At 39.5% G+C, this 26,519-nt stretch overlaps 1 protein-coding gene across 6 annotated transcripts in view; it reads right to left on the bottom strand.

Moving 5' to 3' along the window:
* Nucleotides 1-26,519, bottom strand: part of sorcs1 (sortilin-related VPS10 domain containing receptor 1) — a 664,251-nt gene that overhangs the window by 268,761 nt on the left and 368,971 nt on the right. For all 6 annotated transcript variants that reach the window (XR_009816964.2, XR_009816965.2, XM_061977167.2 and 3 more), the window contains exon 5: nt 10,231-10,304. Coding sequence is in view for 4 of the 6 variants with exons in the window: in XM_061977167.2 (XP_061833151.2) it covers nt 10,231-10,304 (74 nt within the window). In the remaining 2 variants the exon portion in view is untranslated. The remainder of the gene's footprint in view (nt 1-10,230; nt 10,305-26,519) is intronic.

The following is a 26,519-nucleotide window of genomic DNA, read 5'->3' as shown; positions in this document are numbered from 1 at the left end:
TTTGTCCATGTGATGTCAGATGAAACAAAAAATTAGCTGTTTGGCCACAATACCCAGCAAAATGTTTGGAGGAGAAAAGGTGAGGCTTTTAATCCCAGGAACACCATCCGTACCGTCAAGCATGGTGGTGGTAGTATTATGCTCTGGGCCTGTTTTGCTGCCAATGGAACTGGTACTTTAAATGGGACAATGAAAAAGGAGGATTATCTCCAAATTCTTCAGGACAACCTAAAATCATCAGGTTGGGTCTTGGGCGCAGTTGGGTGTTCCAACAGGACAATGACCCCAAACACACGTCATAAGTGTTAAAGGAATGGCTAAATAATGATAAATGATGAATGGGTTGTACTTGTATAGCGCTTTTCTACCTTCAAGGTACTCAAAGCGCTTTGACACTACTTCCACATTTACCCATTCACACACACATTCACACACTGATGGAGGGAGCTGAGGCTAGAATGAAGGTTTTAGAATGGCCTTTTTAAAGTCCTGACCTAAATGTGAGGACAATGCTGAAGAAACAAGTCAATGTCAGAAAACCAACACATTTAGCTGAACTGCACCAATTTTGTCAAGAGGAGTGGTCAAAAATTCAACCAGAAGCTTGCCAGAAGCTTGTGGGTGGCTACCAAAAGTGCCTTATTGCAATGAAACTTGTCAAGGGACATGTAAGCAAATATTAACATTGCTGTATGTATACTTTTGACCCAGCAGATTTGGTCACATTTTCAGTAGACCCATATTAAATCCATAAAAGAACCAAACTTCATGAATCTTTTTTGTGACCAACAAGTATGTGCTCCAATCACTCTATCACAAAAAAATATGAGTTGTAGAAATTATTGGAAATTTAAGACAGCCATGACATTATGTTCTTTACAAGTGTCTGTAAACTTTTGATTGCGACTGTATGTATGTATATATATATATATATATATATATATATATATATATATATATATATATATATATATATATATATATTAGGGGTGTAAAAAATTATTGTTGATAACCAATTGTAACTTTAGAGCAGGGCTGTCAAACGATTAAATAATTTAATTGCGATTAATCTCATTGTTCAGAGTTAACTCAAAATACACCGCGATTAATCACAGATAGGTATACATTTTCATCATTAATAAATGATGGGGGAGGGGGTGGTGGGAGGGGGGGCGCTATCCCAGCTGTAATCTGTGATATTTATTCCTGAATAAATGCCTCTGATATTCTGTAGATCAGTGTTTTTCAACCACTGTGCCGCGGCACACTAGTGTGTCGTGAGATACAGTCTGGTGTGCCGTGGGAGATTATCTAATTTCACCGATTTGGGGTAAAAAATATTTTTTGCAAACCAGTAATTATAGTCTGTAAATGATGTGTTGTTGTTGAGCGTCGGTGCTGTCGAGAGCTCGGCAGAGTAACCGTGTGATACTATTTCGTATCAGTAGGTGGCAGCAGGTAGCTAATTGCTTTGTAGATTTCGGAAACAGCGGGAGGCAGCATGGAGGTAAAAGGGTGTCTAATGCTTAAACCAAAAATAAATAAAAGGTGAGTGCCCCTAAGAAAAGGCATTGAAGCTTAGGGAAGGCTATGCAGAACGAAACTAAAACTGAACTGGCTACAAAGTAAACAAAAACAGAATGCTGGACGACAGCAAAGACTTACTGTGGAGCAAAGATGGCGTCCACAATGTAACATCCGAACATGATATGACAATCGACAAAGTCCCCACGAAGAGGGATAAAGACAAAGTCCCCACGAAGAAGGATGAAAACAAAGTAGATGCGGGAAATATCGCTCAAAGGAAGACCTGAAACTGCTCCAGGAAAATACCAACAAAAGAGAAAAAGCCACCAAAATTGGAGCGCAAGACAAGAACTAAAACACTACACACAGGAAAACAGCAAAAAACTCCAAATAAGTCACGGCGTGATGTGACAGGTGGTGACAGTACACCTACTTTGAGACAAGAGCTATATTGATGCATAGTTGGTTATGGTTTGAAGTCATATCCAACAATTGCGACAACGACTTTTTACTGTCAACTGAGTTTCGTTGTTTAATGATTTCTAAAAAATGTGCCTTGGCTCAAAAAAGGTTGAAAATCACTGCTGTAGATTACATGTTATCCAAGTTAATGGTCTTCATATTGCTTCATGACAGTGTCCCCACATCTGCGGTCCCCTCCAAGGTTTCTCATTGTCATCCCATTGGGTTAAGTTTTTCCTTGCCCTGATGTGGGATCTGAGCCGAGGATGTCGTTGTGGCTTGTGCAGCCTTTTGAGACACTTGTGATTTAGGGCTATATAAATAAACGTTGATTGATTGATTGTTATTGAGCTACTGTGTGGAACAATTTCCCTTGTGGATCAATAAAGTTTGTCTAAGTCTAAGTCTATACTTAATAATAACAGATTTGTTTTAAATGTATATATTTTGTTACTTTACATGCCCTCGAAAGTTTGGACAACCCTGCTTTGGATTGATAGTGATGTATATTTTCTAGATAGACAAGATTTTGTTGATTGTTTTTTCTTTTCTTTAGGATTGGTCTTGATCTAAGATTAAGACAGAAAGTCTTTTAAGTCAAACTAAATTGATTAAATGATCTGAGAGAACCTAGTATTATTTGTGATTATAGACTGGAGAAGCTGGGCGTGGTAGCGAGTTCGGAGAAGCAAATGTGAAGTTAAATCATTGCTTTGATTGTATTTGTTTGGCTGTAATATGTGGAGATAGTCACAAATCCCTAACAGAAGAGAAGGATGCAAATATCTCCTCAACTGTGGGTTGGGCACAAGGTTCAATGCAACATCGTGACAGAGTAACAGTGGAATCATTGTGCAATCAAGAATACATCCAAACACAGCTGTGTTAATCAAGTTAAAAAATAAGTAACGGGTGAGGCAGAAAGCTATTGGAACAGACGTGGACGCGCAGCTGCTCAAAACACGATAAACAAACGTGATAAGAATAGTAATTGAAGAAAATGTTTCCTGTGATGTCTTTTCAATTAAAATCATTTTGTTTCTGTGACTCCAATGTTCCAACAACGCTGAAATTGCTGAGAAAAGAGAACTACTTCGAAAGAAGAATAACACAACTACAACTACAAAGTGTTGAACAATGTATTGGACGTACTTCCAATATACATCAAATAAATATGTAATATCTGTAATGTTAAGTCATGATCATCCAATAAATCAATCAATCAATCAAAGTTTATTTATACAGCCCTGTGGAGGGGGGCGTGGTCAGTGCGTTCTGCCGGAAGAGAGTGTGTATGGCCCCGCTTCGAAGCCCAGCTGGCAGGTGAGTAGATTGCCCAGCTGGGGCTGGTTATCTAATCACCTGTCTCCTTTATCAGCAGCGTCCGAGGCCATGAGGAGGGGGGGGGGGGGGGGGGCTGATGAGAGCAGACCAAACCCCATACAAGCGAGAATGAGGCCGTTGGTGACACAGCCCTGAACAATAAAACATAAAAATAAAGACTTGCTTAACCCTGTACTTCGGGCTCACTAAGATTCTGTCGGTCCCAGGAGAACCCACCCTGCAAGGAGTCCTTCACAAGCCCTTAATCACAAGTGTCTCAAAGGGCTGCACAAGCCACAACGACATCCTCGGCTCAGATCCCACATCAGGGCAAGGAAAAACTCAAGGCAATGGGTTGAGTTTAATAAAGAACATCTTGTTTGCCTAAAAGGCTGCTTAATAGGAACTCAAATCATATTCCCTTGATGTATGTCATGGCATCATTTGTATGGTAACTGTAATAGTTTAGTTTAAATCCAGAGAGTAGTAAATATACAAGACTATTTAGTCCTAACCTTTCTACTGACTGTTTGTTAATGTTCTGTGTTGATAATGTTGACACTTAACATGACTGTGCGGGGAGGTGTAGTCAGCACTGCCTGTAGGAGCAAAAGTCACCACCGCTGTCCAGGGTGCTGAGGACAAGCACCATCGGGCAGGGGCGGGGCATGTGCTGACGGCGAGACACAGCTGGTAGGTGATTATATTTCACAGGTGGTACGTGTTAATCTAATCATCTATTGTCTTTAACAGCAAGCGGCCGGGAGCAGAGGGGGAGAGAGGATACGGACATGACTGAAAAGTCACGTTTTGGGAGAGAAATCTGTTGTTGGAAGAAAACATTATCATTAAAACCTTGTTGACTCTGCACGCTTGGCTCTTGTGCCGTGTCTTCAGTGGAACTGCGAGAAAGCGACTTCCACAATGACTAGCGTGTTTTACAATTGGGAAAGAAAACAATGATAAATGTACTGTATTTTTTGGACTATAAGGCGCACTTCAAATACAAACCCCGTTTCCATATGAGTTGGGAAATTGTGTTAGATGTAAATATAAACGGAATACAATGATTTGCAAATCCTTTTCAACCCATATTCAGTTGAATATGCTACAAAGACAACATATTTGATGTTCAAACTGATAAACTTTATATTTTTTTTGCAAATAATAATTAACTTAGAATTTCATGGCTGCAACACGTGCCAAAGTAGTTGGGAAAGGGCATGTTCACCACTGTGTTACATCACCTTTTCTTTTAACAACACTTAATAAACGATTGGGAACTGAGGAAACTAATTGTTGAAGCTTTGAAAGTGGAATTCTTTCCCATTCTTGTTTTATGTAGAGCTTCAGTCGTTCAACAGTCCGGGGTCTCCACTGTCGTATTTTACGCTTCATAATGCGCCACACATTTTCGATGGGAGACAGGTCTGGACTGCAGGCGGGCCAGGAAAGTACCCGCACTCTTTTTTTTACGAAGCCACGCTGTTGTAACACATGCTGAATGTGGTTTGGCATCTTTTTGCTGAAATAAGCAGGGGCGTCCATGAAAAAGACGGCGCTTAGATGGCAGCATATGTTGTTCCACAGAACACTTTTCCACTTTGCATGAGTGCATCTTAGATGATCTCGGGCCCAGAGAAGCCGGCGGCGTTTCTGGAAGTTGTTGATAAATGCCTTCGCTTTGCATAGTAGAGCTTTAACTTGCACTTACAGATGTAGCGACGAACTGTATTTAGTGACAGTGGTTTTCTGAAGTGTTCCTGAGCCCATGTGGTGATATCCTTTAGAGATTGATGCCGGTTTTTGATACAGTGCCGTCTGAGGGATCGAAGGTCACGGTCATTCAATGTTGGTTTCCGGCCATGCCGCTTACGTGGAGTGATTTCTCCAGATTCTCTGAACCTTTTGATGATATTATGGACCGTAGATGTTGAAATCCCTAAATTTCTTGCAATTGCACTTTGAGAAACGTTGTTCTTAAACATTTTGACTATTTGCTCACGCAGTTGTGAACAAAGGGGTGCACCTCGCCCCATCCTTTCTTGTGAAAGACTGAGCATTTTTTGGGAATCTGTTTTTATACCCAATCATGGCACCCACCTGTTCCTAATTAGCCTACACACCTGTGGGATGTTCCAAATAAGTGTTTCATGAGAATTCCTCAACTTTATCAGTATTTATTGCTACCTTTCCAAACTTATTTGCCACGTTTTGCTGGCATCAAATTCTAAAGTTAATAATTATTTGCAAAAAAAAAAAAGTTTATCATTTTGAACATCAAATATGTTGTCTTTGTAGCATATTCAACTGAATTTGGGTTGAAAATTATTTGCAAATCATTGTATTCCGTTTATATTTACATCCAACACAATTTCCCAACTCATTTGGAAAAGCGGTTTGTATTTACATTTATAACCCAGTGCGCCTAATGTCGAATGTCTGGTTGTGCTGACTGACTTTGAGTCAATTTGGTACATGGTCTAATGATAAATGTGACCAGTAGATGGCAGTCACACATAAGCAATATGTGTGGACTGCAAATTGTCGCCTGTTCAATAAATGACGCTGCAAAGACCAACATGTTATTGTTTCATTGAGAATATATAACATTACACACTGCACTCAAAAATCTGTCAAAATGTTTTAGTACAACTTTGGTAAGCGACAAAGCCGCTTGACCGATTGTCGGCATAATATGGCTAGTCAGGCGTGCTGGGCTTCAACATTCTGGTATTATTAAAGTTTGTGTAAAAGCACCCCATAATGGCACCTATTGGGAGTCAAACTATCTGGCATGTTCTTTCTCAATATTATGCAAAAGCAACTTTTCTTACCTACTGGTACCTGCTGTTGTGTTGGGATCTGCATAAGTCCTAAAAAATGTGCATGCGCCGTAGTCGATATACCGTATTATCTGGAACACACCAGATTATAGGGCACTTCCTTGTGGTCTACATAACATGTAATGGTGGTTCTTTGGTCAAAATATTGCATAGATTATGTTTTACAGATCATCTTCTAGCTGCTTTTTGACAGTCGCTTCAGGATGCGCCGTTTTGTGGGCGGTCTTATTTACGTGGCTCACCTTCGACAGCGTCTTCTCCCCGTCATCTTTGTTGTAGCGGTGTAGCGTGCAAGGACGGGTGTGGAAAAAGTGTCAAAAGATGGAGCTAACTGTTTTAATGATAATCAGACTTTACTGAAATCAATAACGGAGCAGCATCTCCTCCTCATCCGTGGCTCACTAATGCAACAATGTGTCCCGTAAAAAAACGTCCGACCGGAACTCTCTAATAACTAAAGTTGCTTGGGTAAATAAAGTAAACTCACTACACCGGTATGTTTTAGCGCTTTCATGGCCAGTTTACTGACATATATAAGTAAGAATTTTACACTACTTTATATTAGAAATGGCAACAGCGGAGGATGAATGTCCCATAACAAGAAGATAGAGAAAAAAATAAGCTTATTGACTATTGTCGGAGGCAGATATTTACATATATCCGAATTTAAGTGTTACTTCTTTTATTTCATAGTCATATGAAATAAATAAATTGAATGTTCTATGCTGGACTGGTCTCAATGTATATCTGCAAAGCTTTGCAAATATATTACAAAATACCTATTCTGTCTCTGGTGGTTTTTCAACTCAGCTTTAAGTGTCGTAAAGAGCTTGGGAGCGACTTGTGACTTGATTTCCCTGGGAGGAACAACTGGTCCAAAACGCAACACTATACGCGCACACATTTTCAGGACTTATGCAGATCCCAAATACAGATCAGCAGATACTAGAAAGTAAGAAAAGTTGCTTTTGCATTATATTGCGAAATAAAACGGCAGATAATATGCCTTACCTTATACACACACTATAATAATACTAGTATGTTGAAGCACAGTACAATCCATCAAGCGTTGCGGCTTCATAGCTTATCAAAGTCGTACCAAAACATTTTGATAGATTTTTTTAAACGCTGTGTATAATGTTCTATATTTTCAATGGAACATATAAAATGTTGGTGTTGTTTACTTGAGTCATATTGCAGTCTACACGTATCTCTTATGTGTGACTGCCATCTACTGGTCACACTTATCATTTCGCCATGTACCAAATAAAATAGCTTCGGGGTCGGTAAGCACAACCAAAATTATTCCGTACATTAGGCACATCGGGTTATAAGGCGCACTGTCGATTTTGAGAAAATGAAAGGATTTTAAGTGTGCCTTATAGTCCGAAAAATACGGTGCGTCTTTTTCACTATCCTTTTGTTGTGGGGCATTCATCCTGAGCTGTTTTCATTTCTAATACAAAGTAGTGTACAGGTGAAACTTCTATCTGTCAGTAGACTCGTGTTTTAAATATAGAAAAAAAATCATATAATGACCCCCTTTAATGTGCCTTATGATGCGGTGCGCCTTTAGTGTGAATATAGACCTGAATACACCCGCTCATCAATAGTGCGCGTTATAATCTGGTGCACCCTATGGTCCGAAAAATACGATATAATAAATAATTAGACAACCATATTGTATTAAAGAATAAAAATGTCATGACTTGGACTATGGCTTGGTTTGTTCTCCCGAGGTGCAAGTGAATTGGACTGGATATGACTTGTAGGTGAATACATATTTAATAATAACACTCAAAGGAACAAAAGGCGCGCTCAAGGCGGATGTACAAACTTGACTAACGAAAACAAAAGACTTGCACGGGGGCAAAAAAATATGAACAACAAAAAAACACTAACTGTGGCAATAATAAACAAACTTACTTGGCATGGACATGAAGTACGCAGAGGTGGACAGAGTGTGACAGGGGGCATAAATGTGGGGATGTCGTCAGGACGAACAACAGAAAATGAAAAGCTTAAATAACACAGACATGATTAACGAAAACAGGTACGTGACTCAAAACGTGAAACAGGTGCGTGACGTGACAGGTGAAAACTAATGGTTGCTATGGTGACAAACAAGAGTGCACAATGAGTCCAACCATGGAACAGGTGAAACTAATGGGGTAATCATGCAAACAAGACAAGGGAGTGAAAAGCCAGAAACTAAACAAAACATGACTAAGACAAAACATGATTACACAGACATGACAAAAAATGTGAGTAAATGACAACGAAAAACATACAAGATGAATAAGATACAACTGACTGTATTGTAGAAATTGACAGATATAGTTTTTTTTTCATGGCCGATACCTATACTAATTATTATTAGTCAACGAGGGCGATAATCGATATTTAGAGCCAATATTCATCCGTAAAAGTTAGTTAAACAAGAATAGTATATGTCAATAAAACTACAGTAGACAAGGCTTTAATGTTTGGTTGTTTTTTTTTAAGATTATTTTTCGGAAACGTGGGACCATGTTTAATGTTTAATGTGGCGCTAATGTTGTGGTTAATTTAGCACCAAACAACATTAGAGGTTTCAAAAACACCTTTATTACGTTGTGCCTAATGCTGTGGGTCAGGGGAGCGTCACCATTTGCATTTCAAAACACGGGCACTCACCTGGGACAACTGGTAAAAATATGTAATTTCTCTACATCACAATAACTGACTTTCTCCTAAATGTTATGGCGGTTTATGGATGCAATACAATGTAAGGTTTCTTCATGGGGAACCCTGAAATACTGCAAACATTTAAATAAAAACAATTCTGGGATATTTTTCAAGCTGGCTGACAATCTATTTTCTTGATGTATGAGAATGCTGCCTCTTTTTTTTACCAGATTTTCTGGACCATAGGGCGCACCGGATTATAAGGCGTTCTGCCAATGAATGGTCTATTTTCGTTTTTCATATATAAAGTGAATGAAATATGAAATCCATGCTGCAGTCGCTGCTGGTCCACAACATCAGGTACACCTGCAGACTGCAACACAGATTTCAGATTGCATTCATTCACAACTCCTCCAACACGAACATTATTGTTTTTGCACTTTTGGCTTCTTATTAAATAACTTTTTCAATTAGATTCAATCTTGCACATGGAAACTTTAAGTGTGGGCTTTAATTGATATAACACTCCCGTCAGGGGGTGCATTCTACGCCGGGGGAGCATTATCCGGCACAACACCTGGAACCTGACGCTACAAGGTGTGTGTATGTGTGTGGGGGGTGGGGAGCGGCGGGGTTTGGAGGTAGCGGGGGTGTATATTGTAGCGTCCCGGAAGAGTTAGTGCTGCAAAGGGTTCTGGGTATTTGTTCTGTTGTGTTTATGTTGTGTTACGGTGCGGATGTTCTCCCGAAATGTGTTTGTCATTCTTGTTTGGTGTGGATTCACAGTGTGGTGTATATTTCAAACAATGTTAAAGGTTTTCATACTGGCACCCTCAGTGTAACCTGTGTCGTTGAAGATCAAGTATAGAAGCCACACATATTATGTAACTGAGCCAGCACTTGGACTTGACGAAAATGGGACGTTACAATTCTTGGGAGGGGCACTGAAATTTGGGAATCTCCCGGGAGGTTTGACAAGTATGAGAATTAGCGGTGTACCGCGGCACCGCCGCTGTATATGATCGGCGGGCCAGCTCTAGTGTTAATTTGATATCGCCTCACGGGCCAAGTGAAATTACACAGCGGGCCAAATTTAGCCCGCGGGCCAGAGTTTGACACCCATGCTTTAAGGCATTCTGTTGATTGGCAATTGCTCGGCTTGCTCTCATCAGCAGTATTTATTTTTATTTTTTATGAATCCATACCTCAAGTTAGGCAATACTCAAGTGCATTAGCAAGCAATTCTGCAATTGTGGTTAACATCTGTGGTCAAAAGAAAGCGCCAAAATAGTCCAAAACGTCCAACAACAGAGACAGTGAGGAGCCCAGGCACTAAGCTTTCTTTTCCATCATGTTCTGCAATTGTCGTATTATTATTATTATTATTATTTATATCAGTACTCACCAGTAGAAACGATTGGGAGCCACTCTTTCATGCACCAGTTGCCACCTCCTCCCGAACTCCACTGAGCTGTAGAGCTGCGACAAGACAACGCAATCACATTTTGATATCAGTGACAACAAACACAAACAACAAAAATGACAGTCGAGCTCTTGACACGACGGAATGTGGCGCCCGTCCGAAAAGAACGCACATCTTTTGAACAGGGTGACAATTAGTGTCAGATGTTGAGACGAGGAACCCCGCGACTCAGACCCAGACAGGCAGAATGAAAAGGATGGATGGTTGGATGGATACTATCATACACATGCGCGAGCAATCGAACTCATTAAAACACATTTTCCAAATTCAATTACTTCATCTGTCGTTCATAATCTGGCCAAAAAAAAAAAGACCCCAAAAACTGAAGTTTACATAATGTGAAACCAAGGACCGCTACATCCGGTAATTGTATGTTCTTTTAACTACATAATGCATTAGTTTGTAGATATTGTACTCTTAAAACCCTTGTGTGGTGTTCGGGTCTGTGGGACCCGTTTTCATTTTTTATTTAAAAAAAATGATACAATTAATTCATTTTTCAAACTTAGACCATACTTGCCAACCTTGAGACCTCCGATTTCGGGAGGTGGGGGGTTGGGGGCGTGGTCAGGGGTGGAACAGGGGCGTGGTTGAGGGTGGGGGCGTGGTTAAGAGGGGAGGAGTATATTGACAGCTAGCATTCACCAAGTCAAGTATTTCATACATATATATATATATATATATATATATATATATATATATATACATCCTGAAAATATGCAAATAAAACTGTGTTTAGATAATTGATACTTCAAACTTGCATAAATACATTTTAAGGAATATAACATAACTTGGCTTCTGAGAGCTTCAAAATGTAATGAATAAAATGCTAAAGTTGTTGATAAACAAGCAATTATTTTAATAATTAAATATGGTCATTTTAAATGAATTATTATGATAATTTAAAATGAATTATTTCAAATATGTTTATTTTAATGTATAATTCTATGGCTGGATGTAATAAGGAGTCAGAAAAAAATACAAATAAAATACAATTAATTTTGATGTTTTTAGCAAAATATAGTAAACATTTTTTTTTTTATTTTTTTTTTTTAATTAATAAATATATTTATTTTTATGTAAGATAAACATAATAATACAATTTATCTCTAGTCTGGATGATTTAGTCCTTGTCACCCTGTTGTCCGCCCGTCATAAAGAAAAGGCTGTCCTCACTCAGGTCCGCATGGAGCTGGAGGGGGCGTGGCCTTCAGCTCCGGCTGAAAATCGGGAGATTTTCGGGAGAATATTTGTCCAGGGAGGCGCTGAATTTCGGGAGTCTCCCGGAAAATTCGGGAGGGTTGGCAAGTATGACTTAGACTCACTGACTTTGGCTCATTTTCTTTGAAGAACATACATCAGAATACATATTTAATGACCACACACCATACACCCCCCCTACACATTTCTATTACATATAAGATGTCCGGGTCCACTGGACCCGGGGCTAATAGAAGTGTGGAAATTGATGTTCTCTGCACCACACACACGCACACACACACACACACACACACACACACACACACACACACACACACACACACACACACACACACACACACACACACACACACACACACACACACACAGCAGGCCTAGACAGGAGGAGGACAGAGTGTAGGTACACAGAACATCAGAGGGTAAAATGTGCGATAAAATGAGAGCAGACAGTGTTGACAAACAATGTTGCAACCGTGCAGAAACACAAAAAGAAGAATCCCTGTGGGATGCAGAAACTGGCAGAGAAATTTTCCGTGCAACGTTCATATTGTTGTTACTCAAGCCAGCGTTTGTGGGTCTGGTGGACCCGTTGCATTTTGTGGCTTTTAATGCCTCACAATCAAACACTTGTATGTTAAAATACTGAACAGATGTTTATTGGGATAAGGTAAACATCTGTTCAGTATTTGAACATAAAAGTGTTTGATTGTGAGGTGTCTGTGGGACCCATTTTAATTTTTTATTAAAAGAAAAATTATACAATTGATTAATTTTTCAAACTGAGACTCACTGACTTTGGCTCATTTTCTGTGAAGAAAATATATAAGAATACATATTTAATGACCACACACCATACACCCACCTTACACATTTCTATTACACATAAGATGTCCGGGTCCACTGGACCCGGGGTTAATAGAAGTGTGGAAATTGATGTTCTCTGTACCACACACACACACACACACACACACACACACACACACACACACACACACACACACACACACACACACAGAGCAGGCCGAGACAGGAGGAGGACAGAGTGTAGGTACACAGAACATCAGAGGGTCAAATGTGCGAGAAAATGAGAGCAGACAGTGTTGACAAACAATGTCGCAACCTTGTGTGGGAACCGTAGGTGCAGAAACACAAAAGAAGAATCCCTGCGGGATGCAGAAACTGGCAGAGAAATTTTCCGTGCAACGTTCATATTGTTGTTACTCAAGCCAGCATTTGCGGGTCTGGTGGACCCAATGCATTTTGTGGCTTTTAACGCCTCACAATCAAACATGTTTATGTTAAAATACTGAACAGATGTTTATTGGGATAAGGTAAACATCTGTTCAGTATTTTAACATAAAAATGTTTGATTGTGAGGTGTCTGTGGGACCCATTTTCATTTTTTATTAAAAGAAAAATTATACAATTGATTAATTTTTCAAACTGAGACTCACTGACTTTGGCTCATTTTCTGTGAAGAACATATATCAGAATACATATTTAATGACCACACACCCCCCCTACACATTTCTGTTACATATAAGATGTCCGGGTCCACTGGACCCGGGGCTAATAGAAGTGTAGAAATTGATGTTCTCTGCACCACACACACACGAACACACACACACACACGCACACACACACACACACACACACAAACACACACACACACACACACACACACACACAGAGCAGGCCGAGACAGGAGGAGGACAGAGTGTAGGTACACAGAACATCAGAGGGTCAAATGTGCGAGAAAATGAGAGCAGACAGTGTTGACAAACAATGTTGCAACCGTGCAGAAACACAAAAGAAGAATCCCTGTGGGATGCAGAAACTGGCAGAGAAATTTTCCGTTCAACGTTTATATAACGTTTATATTGTTGTTACTCAAGCCAGCGTTTGTGGGTCTGATGGACCCGTTTCATTTTGTGGCTTTTAACGCCTCACAATCAAACACTTTTAAGTTAAAATACTGAACATATGTTTATTGGGATACGGTTAACATCTGTTCAGTATTTTAACAAAAAAGTGTTTGATTGTGAGGTGTCTGTGGGACCCATTTTCATTTTTTATTAAAAGAAAAATTATACAATTGAATAATTTTTCAAACTGAGACTCACTGACTTTGGCTCATTTTCTGTGAAGAACATATATAAGAATACATATTTAATGACCACACACCATACACCCCCCCTACACATTTCTATTACATATAAGATGTCCGGGTCCACTGGACCCGGGGCTAATAGAAGTGTAGAAATTGATGTTCTCTGCACCACACACACACACACACACACACACACACTCACACACACACACACACACACACACAGAGCAGGCCGAGACAGGAGGAGGACAGAGTGTAGGTACACAGAACATCAGAGGGTAAAATGTGCGAGAAAATGAGAGCAGACATTGTTGACAAACAATGTTGCAACCTTGTGTGGGAACTGCAGGTGCAGAAACACAAAAGGAGAATCCCTGTGGGATGCAGAAATTGGCAAATAAATTTTCCGTGCAACGTTCATATTGTTGTTACTCAAGCCAGCGTTTGTGGGTGTGATGGACCCGTTGCATTTTGTGGCTTTTAACGCCTCACAATCAAACACTTTTATGTTAAAATACTGAACAGATGTTGATTGGGATAAGGTAAACATCTGTTCAGTATTTTAACATGAAAGTGTTTGATTGTGAGGCATTAAAAGCCACAAAATGCAATGGGTCCATCAGACCCACAAACGCTGGCTGAGTAACAACAATATGAACATTACACAAGGGTTAGGTACAACACCTTATTTGTCTTTTATACTGACCTTTGTTGACAAAGTGTTTTTATGTTTTCATCCAACACAATGATGTTCCATGGACATATCTGTTTGCTTTCTAGCTTGCAGCTGTAATGTGATGAATGATAAAACATGACCATTTTTTTTTTTTTTCTATTGAAAGCGTGAGCACCCATGCGTGATGTGTAAACACCTACACGTGTATGGGTGACAACAATGTGACTCTCACTTCTATTTCAGAGGCCATATAGTCACTCAAACCCGGAGGGTGAAATATGCGACGGAATGTTCAGCCAACAGTCTAAACATCTGGCATTAAATAATTCCAAGAATGAACTTTTGGTTTAGTCCACAGCTGGATCCAAACAATCGGATGCATTTGGACCATCTGAGCTCCTCGACGATGTTTATTTTTGAGGTCATCACTTGTGCATTGCTAATGGTCACATGACCACATACTGAGCATTGTCTATTAGTTTGGGTGATTTATTTACAAACCCCGTTTCCATATGAGTTGGGAAATTGTGTTGGATGTAAAGGTAAACAGAATACAATGATTTGCAAATAATTTTCAACCAATATTCAGTTGAATATGCTACAAAGACAACATATTTGATGTTCAAACTGATAAACATTTTTTTTTTTTGCAAATAATGATTAACTTTAGAATTTGATGCCAGCAACACGTGACAAAGAAGTTGGGAAAGGTGGCAATAAATACTGATAAAGTTGAGGAATGCTCATCAAACACTTATTTTGAACATCCCACAAGTGAACAGGCAAATTGGGAACAGGTGGGTGCCATGATTGGGTATAAAAGTAGATTTCATGAAATGCTCAGTCATTCACAAACAAGGATGGGGCAACAAATGCGTGAGCAAATTGTTGAACAGTTTAAGAAAACCCTTTCTCAACCAGCTATTGCAAGGAATTTAGGGATTTCACCATCTACGGTCCGTAATATCATCAAAGGGTTCAGAGAATCTGGAGAAATCACTGCACGTAAGCAGCTAAGCCCATGACCTTTGATCCCTCAGGCTGTACTGCATCAACAAGCGACATCAGTGTGTAAAGGATATCACCACATGGGCTCAGGAACACTTCAGAAACCCACTGTCAGTAACTACAGTTGGTCGCTACATCTGTAAGTGCAAGTTAAAACTCTCCTATGCAAGGCAAAAACGTTTATCAACAACACCCAGAAACGCCGTCGGCTTCGCTGGGCCTGAGCTCATCTAAGATGGACTGATACAAAGTGGAAAAGTGTTCTGTGGTCTGACGAGTCCACATTTCAAATTGTTTTTGGAAACTGTGGACGTCGTGTCCACCGGACCAAAGAGGAAAAGAACCATCCGGATTGTTATAGGCGCAATGTTGAAAAGCCAGCATCTGTGATGGTATGGGGGTGTATTAGTGCCCAAGACATGGGTAACTTACACATCTGTGAAGGCGCCATTAATGCTGAAAGGTACATACAGGTTTTGGAGCAACATATGTTGCTATCCAAGCAACATTACCATGGACACCTTTGCTTATTTCAGCAAGACAATGCCTAACCACGTGTTACATCATTGTGGCTTCATAGTAAAAGAGTGTGGGTACTAGACTGGCCTGCCTATAGTCCAGACCTGTCTCCCATTGAAAATGTGTGGCGCATTATGAAGCCTAAAATACCACAACGGAGACCCCCGGACTGTTGAACAACTTAAGCTGTACATCAAGCAGGAATGGGAAAGATTTTCACCTGAGAAGCTTAAAAATGTGTCTTCTCAGTTCCCAAACGTTTACTGAGTGTTGTTAAAAGGAAAGGCCAAGTAACACAGTGATGAACATGCCCTTTCCCAACTACTTTGGCATGTGTTGCAGCCATGAAATTCTAAGTTAATTATTATTTGCAAAAAAAAAAAAAAAAGTTTATGAGTTTGAACATCAAATATGTTGTCTTTGTAGTGCATTCAATTGAATATGGGTTGAAAATGATTTGCAAATCATTGTATTCCGTTTATATTTACATCTAACACAATTTCACAACTTATATGGAAACGGGGTTTGTACATAACACCGACATGCGACATGCAGTGAGATAAAAGCTTCTTTTTTATTTAGTTCTGTGTTGTTTTTTGTTGTATTGAGGTCGCAAGTTGTGTATTTAGTTTGGTTCCGAGCACTTCTCCCCTCTTTTGTTTACGTTCTGTTGCTAGGCATCTTAACCTCATACTCACTTGTTTCTCGAAATGATTAGTGTCCCCACCGGTTGCATACCTAATCATCTCCCTTATTTAACACCCACTAGTGTGCCGTGAGATACAGTCTGTTGTGCCGTGGGAGATTATCTAATTTCACCTATGTGGGTTAAAAATATTTTTTTGCAAACCAGTAATTATAGTCTGCAAATGATGTGTTGTTGATGAGTGTCGGTGATATCTATAGCTCGGCAGAGTAACCGTGTAATAATCTTCCATATCAGTCTGTGGCAGGCGGTAGCTAATTGCTTTGTAGATGTCGGAAACATTGGGAGGCAGCGTGAAGGTGTCAATGCTTAAACCAAAAATAAACAAAATGTGAGTACCCCTAAGAAAAGGCATTGAAGCTTAGGGAAGGCTATGCAGAATGAAAGTAAAACTGAACTAGCTACAAAGTAAACAAAAACAGAATGCTGGACGACAGCAAAGACTTCCTGTGGAGCAAAGACGACGTCCACAATGTACATCCGAACATGCCCTGACAATCAACAATGGCTCTACAAAGAAGGATAAAAACAACTGAAATAGTCTTGATTGCTAAACAAAGTAGATGCGAGAAATATCGCTCAAAAGGAAGACATAAAACTGCTACAGGAAAATACCAAAAAAAGAGAAAAAGCCACCAAAATAGGAACGCAAGACAAGAACTAAAACACTACACAAAAAAACAGCAAACAACTCAAAATAAGTCACAGGGTGTGATGTGACAGGTGGTGACAGTACACCTACTTTGAGACAAGAGCTATATTATTGCATGGTTGCTTATGGTTTAAATTCATATCCAACAATTGCGACAACGACTTTTTACTGTCAACTGAGTTTCGTTTTTTTAATGATTTCTTCTGGTGGTGTGCCTGAAAAAAATGCGCCTTGGCTCAAAAAAGGTTAAAACAACACTGCACTAAGCGCTGGTGCATTATGTTGTGTGCGCGTGGCTTCGTCGCGAGGGTCGTGTTTCCCATTACGCAAAAAGACAGGGAAAAAAAAGGCTGCGAGCAGGTAAGATTGTCTCTTTTAATCCCTGAGCAAGATAATAAAAAATACAAAAAACAAAGGTGGTGTCAGGACTTGGACTATGGCGTGGTTTGTTCTCCCGTGGTGCAAATGAACATTTGGACCAGACATGGCGTGAAGGTGAAGACATTTTACACTAACAAAGGAACAAAAAGCGCGCTCAAGGCGGAAGAAAAACTTGACTAACAAAACAAAAAGACTTGCACGTGGGCAAAAAACTATGTACTCGAACAAAAGTCGCTAACTGTGGCATGAATCGAAAAAACTTACTTGACATGGCATGAAGTGCGCAGAGGTAAACAGAGTGAGAAGCAGAAAGTCAGGGGTATGATGTCACCAGGGAGACTTCCTGGCAACAATGGGTTTAAATAATAGTGACATGATTAAAGACAGGTGCGTGAGTCGTGAGGGCAGGTGAAAACTAATGGGTTGCTATGGTGACAAACAAGAGTGCACAATGAGTCCAAATGTGGAACAGGTGAAACTAATGGGTAACCATGGAAACAAGACAAGGGAGTGAAAAGCCAGAAACTAAAGAGTCCAATAACTAAACAAAACAAAACATGATTACACAGACATGACAGGTGGATGTCCCACGGGGTACAAGTGAACGGGAAGCAACAGGCTAACTTAGAATAGCATTACAACAAACAGCACATATTATTCTCTCTTAAGACACTTTATTATTATTATTACTTACTATTTCTCTGTTCATAGCTGGTTACTCGGCTCCAGCTACACTTCTGTAATAGTACACTAAGCACTTTTTATACAGTTGTTTTGCTACGTTGCAATTAAGCTAGCTTAGCGGTTAGCATGGCTTCTTGTCTCTTGCTCTCTCTTTGTTGCCGGATAGAAATGTCGGAGGCTGGAATATACCGCCCATATTGGAGTGCTAATATCTGAGATTTCAGAAGTAGTCCGATATAATTAATATCGGATCGGGACACCCCTACTACTTAGTACCACTTTCTGCAGTCACTCTGTGTTGTTACTAAACATATCTGCACATTAATTCCATCATAGCCTTTGTGTCTGCATCTGTGTCATTATTTATTTTGTTACCCCCTACGGAACAAAAGTCATGTAATATCTACAAACCCCGTTTCCATATGAGTTGGGAAATTGTGTTAGATGTAAATATAAACGGAATACAATGATTTGCAAATCCTTTTCAACCCATATTCAATTGAATGGACTACAAAGACAAGCTATTTGATGTTCAAACTCATAAACTTTATTTTTTTTTGCAAATAATAATTAACTTAGAATTTCATGGCTGCAACACGTGCCAAAGTAGTTGGGAAAGGGCATGTTCACCTCTGTGTTACATGGCCTTTCCTTTTAACAACACTCAGTAAACGTGTGGGAACTGAGGAGACACATTTTTTAAGCTTCTCAGGTGGAATTCTTTCCCATTCTTGCTTGATGTACAGCTTAAGTTGTTCAACAGTCCGGGGGTCTCCGTTGTGGTATTTTAGGCTTCATAATGCGCCACACATTTTCAATGGGAGACAGGTCTGGACGACAGGCAGGCCAGTCTAGTACCCGCACTCTTTTACTATGAAGCCACGTTTATGTAACACGTGGCTTGGCATTGTCTTGCTGAAATAAGCAGGGGCGTCCATGATAACGTTGCTTGGATGGCAACATATGTTGCTCCAAAACCTGTATGTATCTTTCAGCATTAATGGCGCCTTCACAGATGTGTAAGTTACCCATGTCTTGGGCACTAATACACCCCCATACCATCACAGATGCTGGCTTTTCAACGTTACGCCTATAACAATCCGGATGGTTCTTTTCCTCTTTGGTCCGGAGGACACGACGTCCACAGTTTCCAAAAACAATTTGAAATGTGGACTCGTCAGACCACAGAACACTTTTCCAGTTTGTATCAGTTCATCTTAGATGAGCTCAGGCCCAGCGAAGCTGACGGCGTTTCTGGGTGTTGTTGATAAACGGTTTTCGCCTTGCATAGGAGAGTTTTAACTTGCACTTACAGATGTAGCGACCAACTGTAGTTACTGACAGTGGGTTCCTGAAGTGTTCCTGAGCCCATGTGGTGATATCCTTTACACACTGATGTCGCTTGTTGATGCAGTACAGCCTGAGGGATCCAAGGTCATGGGCTTAGCTGCTTACGTGCAGTGATTTCTCCAGATTCTCTGAACCCTTTGATGATATTACGGACCGTATATGGTGAAATCCCTAAATTCCTTGCAATAGCTGGTTGAGAAAGGTTTTTCTTAAACTGTTCAACAATTTGCTCACGCATTTGTTGACAAAGTGGTGGCCCTCGCCCCATCCTTGTTTGTGAATGACTGAGCATTTCATGGAATCTACTTTTATACCCAATCATGGCACCCACCTGTTCCCAATTTGCCTGTTCACCTGTGGGATGTTCCAAATAAGTGTTTGATGAGCATTCCTCAACTTTATCAGTATTTATTGCCACCTTTTCCAACTTCTTTGTCACGTGTTGCTGGCATCAAATTCTAAAGTTAATGATTATTTGCAAAAAAAAAAAAAAATGTTTATCAGTTTGAACATCAAATATCTTGTCTTTGTAGCATATTGAATTGAATATGGGTTGAAAATGATTTGCAAATCATTGTATTCCGTTTATATTTACATCTAACACAATTTCCCAACTCATATGGAAACGGGGTTTGTAATAAGAAGTCTAATTATTGGGCCGCTACATTACCTTAGGGAGAGGGTCAGAAACCCGTGGCTCTAGAGGCGCATTTATCGCCGCCCTAGTGGCTCCTTTGACCTCTTTCAGAGATGTGCAAAAATGGAAAAAGATGAAGAAAACAATGTTTTTGTTGTTTTAATATATTTTCTGTAGGAGGACAAACATGACACAAACCTTCCTAATTGTTAGAAATTCCACTGTTTATGTTATACATGCTTCACTGATGAGAGTATTTGACAAGCACCGTTTTGGTCCTACTAATTTCCGCGATCCTTGAACTCATCGTAGTTTGTTTACATGTACTACTTTTTCCGACGCTGCCACAGAAAGACATCTTTTATGCCACTCCTTTTGTGTCTCATTTTGTCCACCAAACGTTTTATGTTGTGCGTGAATGCACCAAGGTGAACTATGTTGATGTTATTGACTTGTTGGAGCGCTAATCAGGCATATTTGGTCAATCCATGAATTGATTAACGTGGACCCCGACTTAAACAAGTTGAAAAACTTTTTCGGGTGTTATCATTTAGTGGTCAATTGTACGGAATATGTACTGTACTGTGCAATCTACTAATAAAAGTCTCAATCAATCCAAGACTACAAGCTAATCAATGCTAACATGCTATTTTGGCTAGCTGCATGTACATATTGCATCATTATGCCTCGTTTGTAGGTATATTTGAGCTCATTTAATTTCCTTTGTGTATTTAATTTATATTTGCATGTCTCATGACACATTATCTGTATGTAATATTGGCTGAATTTCTCATAGTTGTTTGTGGGCCATGTTGTTCCAGACCACAGCAAACATTACCCAGCTGGCAAAGATTGTAATACATATTTTAGAAGAAGACAGCCTGCCGTTTCCATAAACTTGGACACACACATCTATACCTTTGGCCATTCTGAGCCAGTAATTTCCAGAAGTTATCTCATCCTGTGAGAAGTGTGGAAAATGCATATTTGTTTAAAAGTTATTTCTTTATTCATAGTCATGTTTGGATCAGCTAGTATTTTTCCATGTATACTCTCTATACTTGTTTATCTTTGTCTGCAGATGTCTGTGTAGTGTTTTAGGTATTGGAATGTGAGAGGAGAGAGATGCATCCCCCTCCTTATTTTATCAGTGTTGGAGAAGGGGGAGGCATTCCTTTCTGGACAGGTTGGGGGCTGTTTTCGTATTCAATAAATTGTCTCTTCCTGTTTGAATGTTAGACCAATTCGAGATGTCGATGAAAGGACGATTGGACTGGTCTCCTAAAGCTTTAGTAAAACCTGATAATATTCCTATTCTGTCTTGATGATCCTTCTTACTCAGCATATATGTCATCTAAAGAACTTGGGATTAACCAGTGACTTTAAGTCCCTGGGAGGGAAGGCTGAATGCTTAGATGTCGATGAAAGGACGATTGGACTGGTCTCCTAAAGCTTTAGTAAAACCTGATAATATTCCTATTCTGTCTTGATGATCCTTCTTACTCAGCATATATGTCATCTAAAGAACTTGGGATTAACCAGTGACTTTAAGTCCCTGGGAGGGAAGGCTGGTCAGACGCAACAGAAGCCTCCATTTTACTAATAATTTCCAATTGATGATTAAAGGATTAAATGATTAAATAAGCTCTGCTTCTTCCTACTCCTTTTCAAACATGTTGAAAAGAGAAACTGGAAATTGTGATGTATCATGTTGTATGCTTGCATGTCGAAATAAACTCAAACTCAACTCAATGTTGCAAAAATGTGTAGAATGAAAATTAAAATGCAACATTTCTGTCAACGAAGATTTGCGTCAGCTTTATATAGTAGTCTATTATAGCTAATATAGACACTTACATCATGTTTTGTCTTCATTATAACACTTATATAATACTTTACATTTTTTTGCGGCTCCAGACATATTTTTATTTTTATTTTTTTGGTCCAATATGGCTCTTTCAACATTTTGGATGGCCGACCCGTGCCTTAGGGCTTTGGTAAGACGGGACATAAATAAAATGTAACCGAAAATGAGTCGTCAAAACTGGAATGCATTTCAGAAGCATCAGATGAACTATCCACGTGTATAATTTGGCTTTGATTGATTGATTGAGACTTTTATTAGTAGGTTACACAGTGAAGTACATATTCCGTACAATTGACCACTAAATGGTAACACCCGAATACGTTTTTCAACTTGTTTAAGTCGGGGTCCAGCAGCCTAATATGTGTAAAAAGAAGGTCATATACATTATTCCCCTTGAAAACTTAAGAACTAGAAGTGTTCCAATCAGGGGGTTTTTTTCTGCTGATTCCGATCACATGGATTAACTGTAGAGATGTTCGATAATATCGACCTCAGCCGATAAATGCGTTAAAATGTAATATCGGAAATTATCGGTGTCGTTTTTTTATTATCGGTATCGTTTTTATTTATTTTTTATTTTTTATTAAATCAACATAAAAACCACAAGATACACTTACAATTAGTGCACTAACCCAAAAATCCTCCCTCCCCCATTCACACTCATTCACACTCATTCACACAAAAGGGTTATTTCTTTCTGTTATTAATATTCTGGTTCCTACATTATATATCAATATATATCAATACAGTCTGCAAGGGATACAGTCCGTAAGCACACATGATTGTGCGTGCTGCTGGTCCACTAATATTACTAACCTTTAACAGTTAATTTTACTAGTTTTCATTAATTACTAGTTTCTATGTAACTGTTTTTATATTGTTTTACTTTCTTTTTTATTCAAGAAAATGTTTTTAATTTATTTATCCTATTTTATTTTATTTTTAAAGTGCCTTATCTTCACCATACCTGGTTGTCCAAATTAGGCATACTACCGTATTTTCCGCACTATAAGGCGCACCTAAAAACCACAAATTTTCTCAAAAGCTAACAGTGCGCCTTATAACCCGGTGCGCTTTATTACGATTCATTTTCATAAAGTTTCGATCTCGCAACTTCGGTAAACAGCCGCCATCTTTTTTCCCGGTAGAACAGGAAGTGCTTCTTCTTCTACGCAAGCAACCGCCAAGGTAAGCACCCGCCCCCATAGAACAGGAAGCGCTACCGCCCGCCCCCGGAAGAAAAAGAAGCGCGCGGATATTTCGTTTCATTTCCTTTGTGTGTCTACATCTGTAAAGACCAGACTACAAAATGGCTCCTACTAAACGACACGCTTATAACGCAGAATTTAAACTTAAGGCAATAAGTCATGCCGAAGAACACGGAAATAGAGCAGCAGCAAGAGAATATAACATAAATGAATCAATGGTGCGTAGGTGGAGGAAGCAAGAAGATGACCTGCGCCAGGTAAAGAAGACAAAACAGAGTTTCCGAGGGAACAAAGCACGATGGCAACAGTTGGAGGACGAACTCGAACAGTGGGTTGTTGAGCAGAGAGCAGCAAGCAGAAGTGTCAGCACCATCACTATTCGAATGAAGGCAACAACGCTAGCAAGCGAACTTCACCTGGATGATTTTAAAGGTGGTGCTTCTTGGTGTTTCCGGTTTATGAAAAGACGCAATCTCTCCATCCGCACACGGACCACTATTTCACAGCAACTGCCTAACGACTTTAAAGAAAAGCTGGCTACTTTCCGTGCATATTGTAAAAAGAAGATAGCGGAAAAAAAGATCCGGCCAGAGAACATTATCAACATGGACGAGGTTCCACTGACTTTTGATATTCCTGTGAACCGCACTGTTGATACAACGGGAGCACGTACGGTGAATATTCGCACCACAGGGAATGAGAAGTCGTCCTTCACTGTGGTTCTAGCTTGCCATGCTAATGGCCAGAAACTTCCTCCCATGGTGATATTCAAAAGGAAGACCTTGCCAAAAGAGACCTTTCCAGCCGGCGTCATCATAAAAGCTAACTCGAAGGGATGGATGGATGAAGAAAAGATGAGCGAGTGGTTAAGGGAAGTTTACGCGAAGAGGCCGGGTGGCTTTTTTCACGCTGCTCCGTCCATGTTGATATACGACTCTATGCGCGCCCACATCACAGATGGTGTCAAAAAACAAGTGAAGCACACAAATACAACACTCGCCGTCATTCCGGGTGGATTAACCAAAGAACTCCAACCGCTGGATATTGGTGTCAACAGGGCATTCAAATCACGAGTGCGAACGGCGTGGGAAAAATGGATGACCGAAGGCGAACACACCTTCACTAAGACGGGCAGACAGCGCCGGACGACATACGCCAACATCTGCCAGTGGATTGTAAATGCCTGGGCAGATATTTCGGTCACAACTGTGGTCCGAGCTTTCCGGAAGGCAGGATTCACAGAACTGCTGCACAACAACAGCGACACTGAATCCGATGACTTCGAAGAGACGGAGCCGGCCATTTTGGAACCCACGCTTGCGCAACTTTTCAATTCGGACACCGAAGACGAAGAATTCGAAGGATTTACCGGTACGAATGAAGAATAACTTCAGAAAGTGAGCGCTATGTTTATTTTGTGTGTTGTGACATTAACGTTCGAGCAACATTACCGGTATGTTGCTATTGCTCTACACCATTTTGAATTTTACTATGTTTGTGATTGCACATTTGTACATTTTGGGACAGAGTTGTTAGAACGCTGGTTTTCAATATATTATTAAAGTTTGACTGAACTATCTGACTGTTTTTTTGACATTCACTTTAGCGCAGCGTTTTTTTGACATTCACTTTAGCGCAGCGTAGGCGCGGCTTATAGTCCGGGGCGGCTTATTGGTGGACAAAATTATGAAATATGTAATTCATAGAAGGTGCGGCTAATAATCCGGTGCGCCTTATAGTGCGGAAAATACGGTAATGTGTTAATTCCACGACTGTATAAATCGGTTGATATCGGTATCGGTAATTAAAGAGTCATTATCGGACATCCCTAATTAACTGTATATGTTTTAATTTATTTAGGATGAGTGCAATTGACAGATTAACAATATTTTATTGAAACTTGTTCGTGATTATATTGTATTACATACAACTGTTTAATAATAACAAAGTCAATACTACACAATAATTACAGTAAACAAAAAACAACAACTACTCATTTAAATCATTTCGTTATTGCCAGTAAAATTAACAGTAAAATTAAAACTGTTTTATTTAAAACTGTTTAAATTTTACCCCACTGTGGAAAAAACATATTATTGTGTCCATAAAACAGCTAGTCAACACTTCAAATGTCAATGGTTGTTTTTGTTACTATTTTCTTAACATGAGCATACAAAAAAAAACACATTTGTGCATATACATTTTTTTTTTAAACAAAGAGTATGCTATTGGACGCATACCAAGCTGTGCTTAACCGGCCTATGCAAACAAGATCTGGGGTTGGCTGGCAGGCCGGGTGAGAAATCACTTTGTCTAATTATTCTAGCAGAATAAATGTACATTCAAGCAAGTGGCAGCAGAGTGAAACAGAGCATAAAGCAGAGTAGGTGGTGGGTGAGGGTTGTGTGCGCTCACAAATACGGCAGCACTGCCAAAAAAAAAAAAGAAGTGATGAAATGAAAGACGAGCAGTTTTAGGGGGAAAGTGACACAACGACCTGGCAGACACTGTGGTTAATGGACTTACCAGTATTAATGCTTTCATCACTAACAATAAGTATTTGTTTTGTATTTGCTCGTCTGTCACAAATAATATTTTTTAAGCATTTATATGTATTTCGTTTTCCCTGCAATGTTGACATGTTTTAACCATCAGTTCTTAAATGCTACCTGCAATATGTCCTTTTAGATACACGTTCATTAGATAAATGCTCATTTAACTCTCACTCTGAAACATCTTTTTCAGAGAACTTAAAAGTTGATTTTCTTTCACTCGCTCTCTCTCTCGACGGTTGTCCAATATTTTGGTACCGGTACCAAAATGCATTTCAATACTTTTCGATACTTTTCTAAATAAAGAGGACCACAAAAAATATCATTATTAGCTTTATTTTAACAAACAATTTTAGGGTACATTAAACATATGTTTCTTATTGCAAGTTTGTCCTTAAATAAAATAGTGAACATTACGAGACAACTTTTCTTTTAGTAGTAAGTACCGTATTTTTCGGAGTATAAGTCGCACCGGAGTATAAGTCGCACCTGCTGAAAATGCATAATAAAGAAGGAAAAAAACATATATAAGTCGCACTGGAGCCCGGCCAAAATATGAAAAAAACTGCGACTTATAGTCCGAAAAATACGGTAAACAAACAAAGGCTCCTAATTAGTCATTTTCCATTCTATTATTTTG

The sequence above is a fragment of the Nerophis lumbriciformis genome, linkage group LG16 (assembly GCF_033978685.3).
Source record: "Nerophis lumbriciformis linkage group LG16, RoL_Nlum_v2.1, whole genome shotgun sequence".
Taxonomy (NCBI): domain Eukaryota; kingdom Metazoa; phylum Chordata; class Actinopteri; order Syngnathiformes; family Syngnathidae; genus Nerophis; species Nerophis lumbriciformis.
This window is presented reverse-complemented; position numbering and strand designations above follow the sequence as displayed.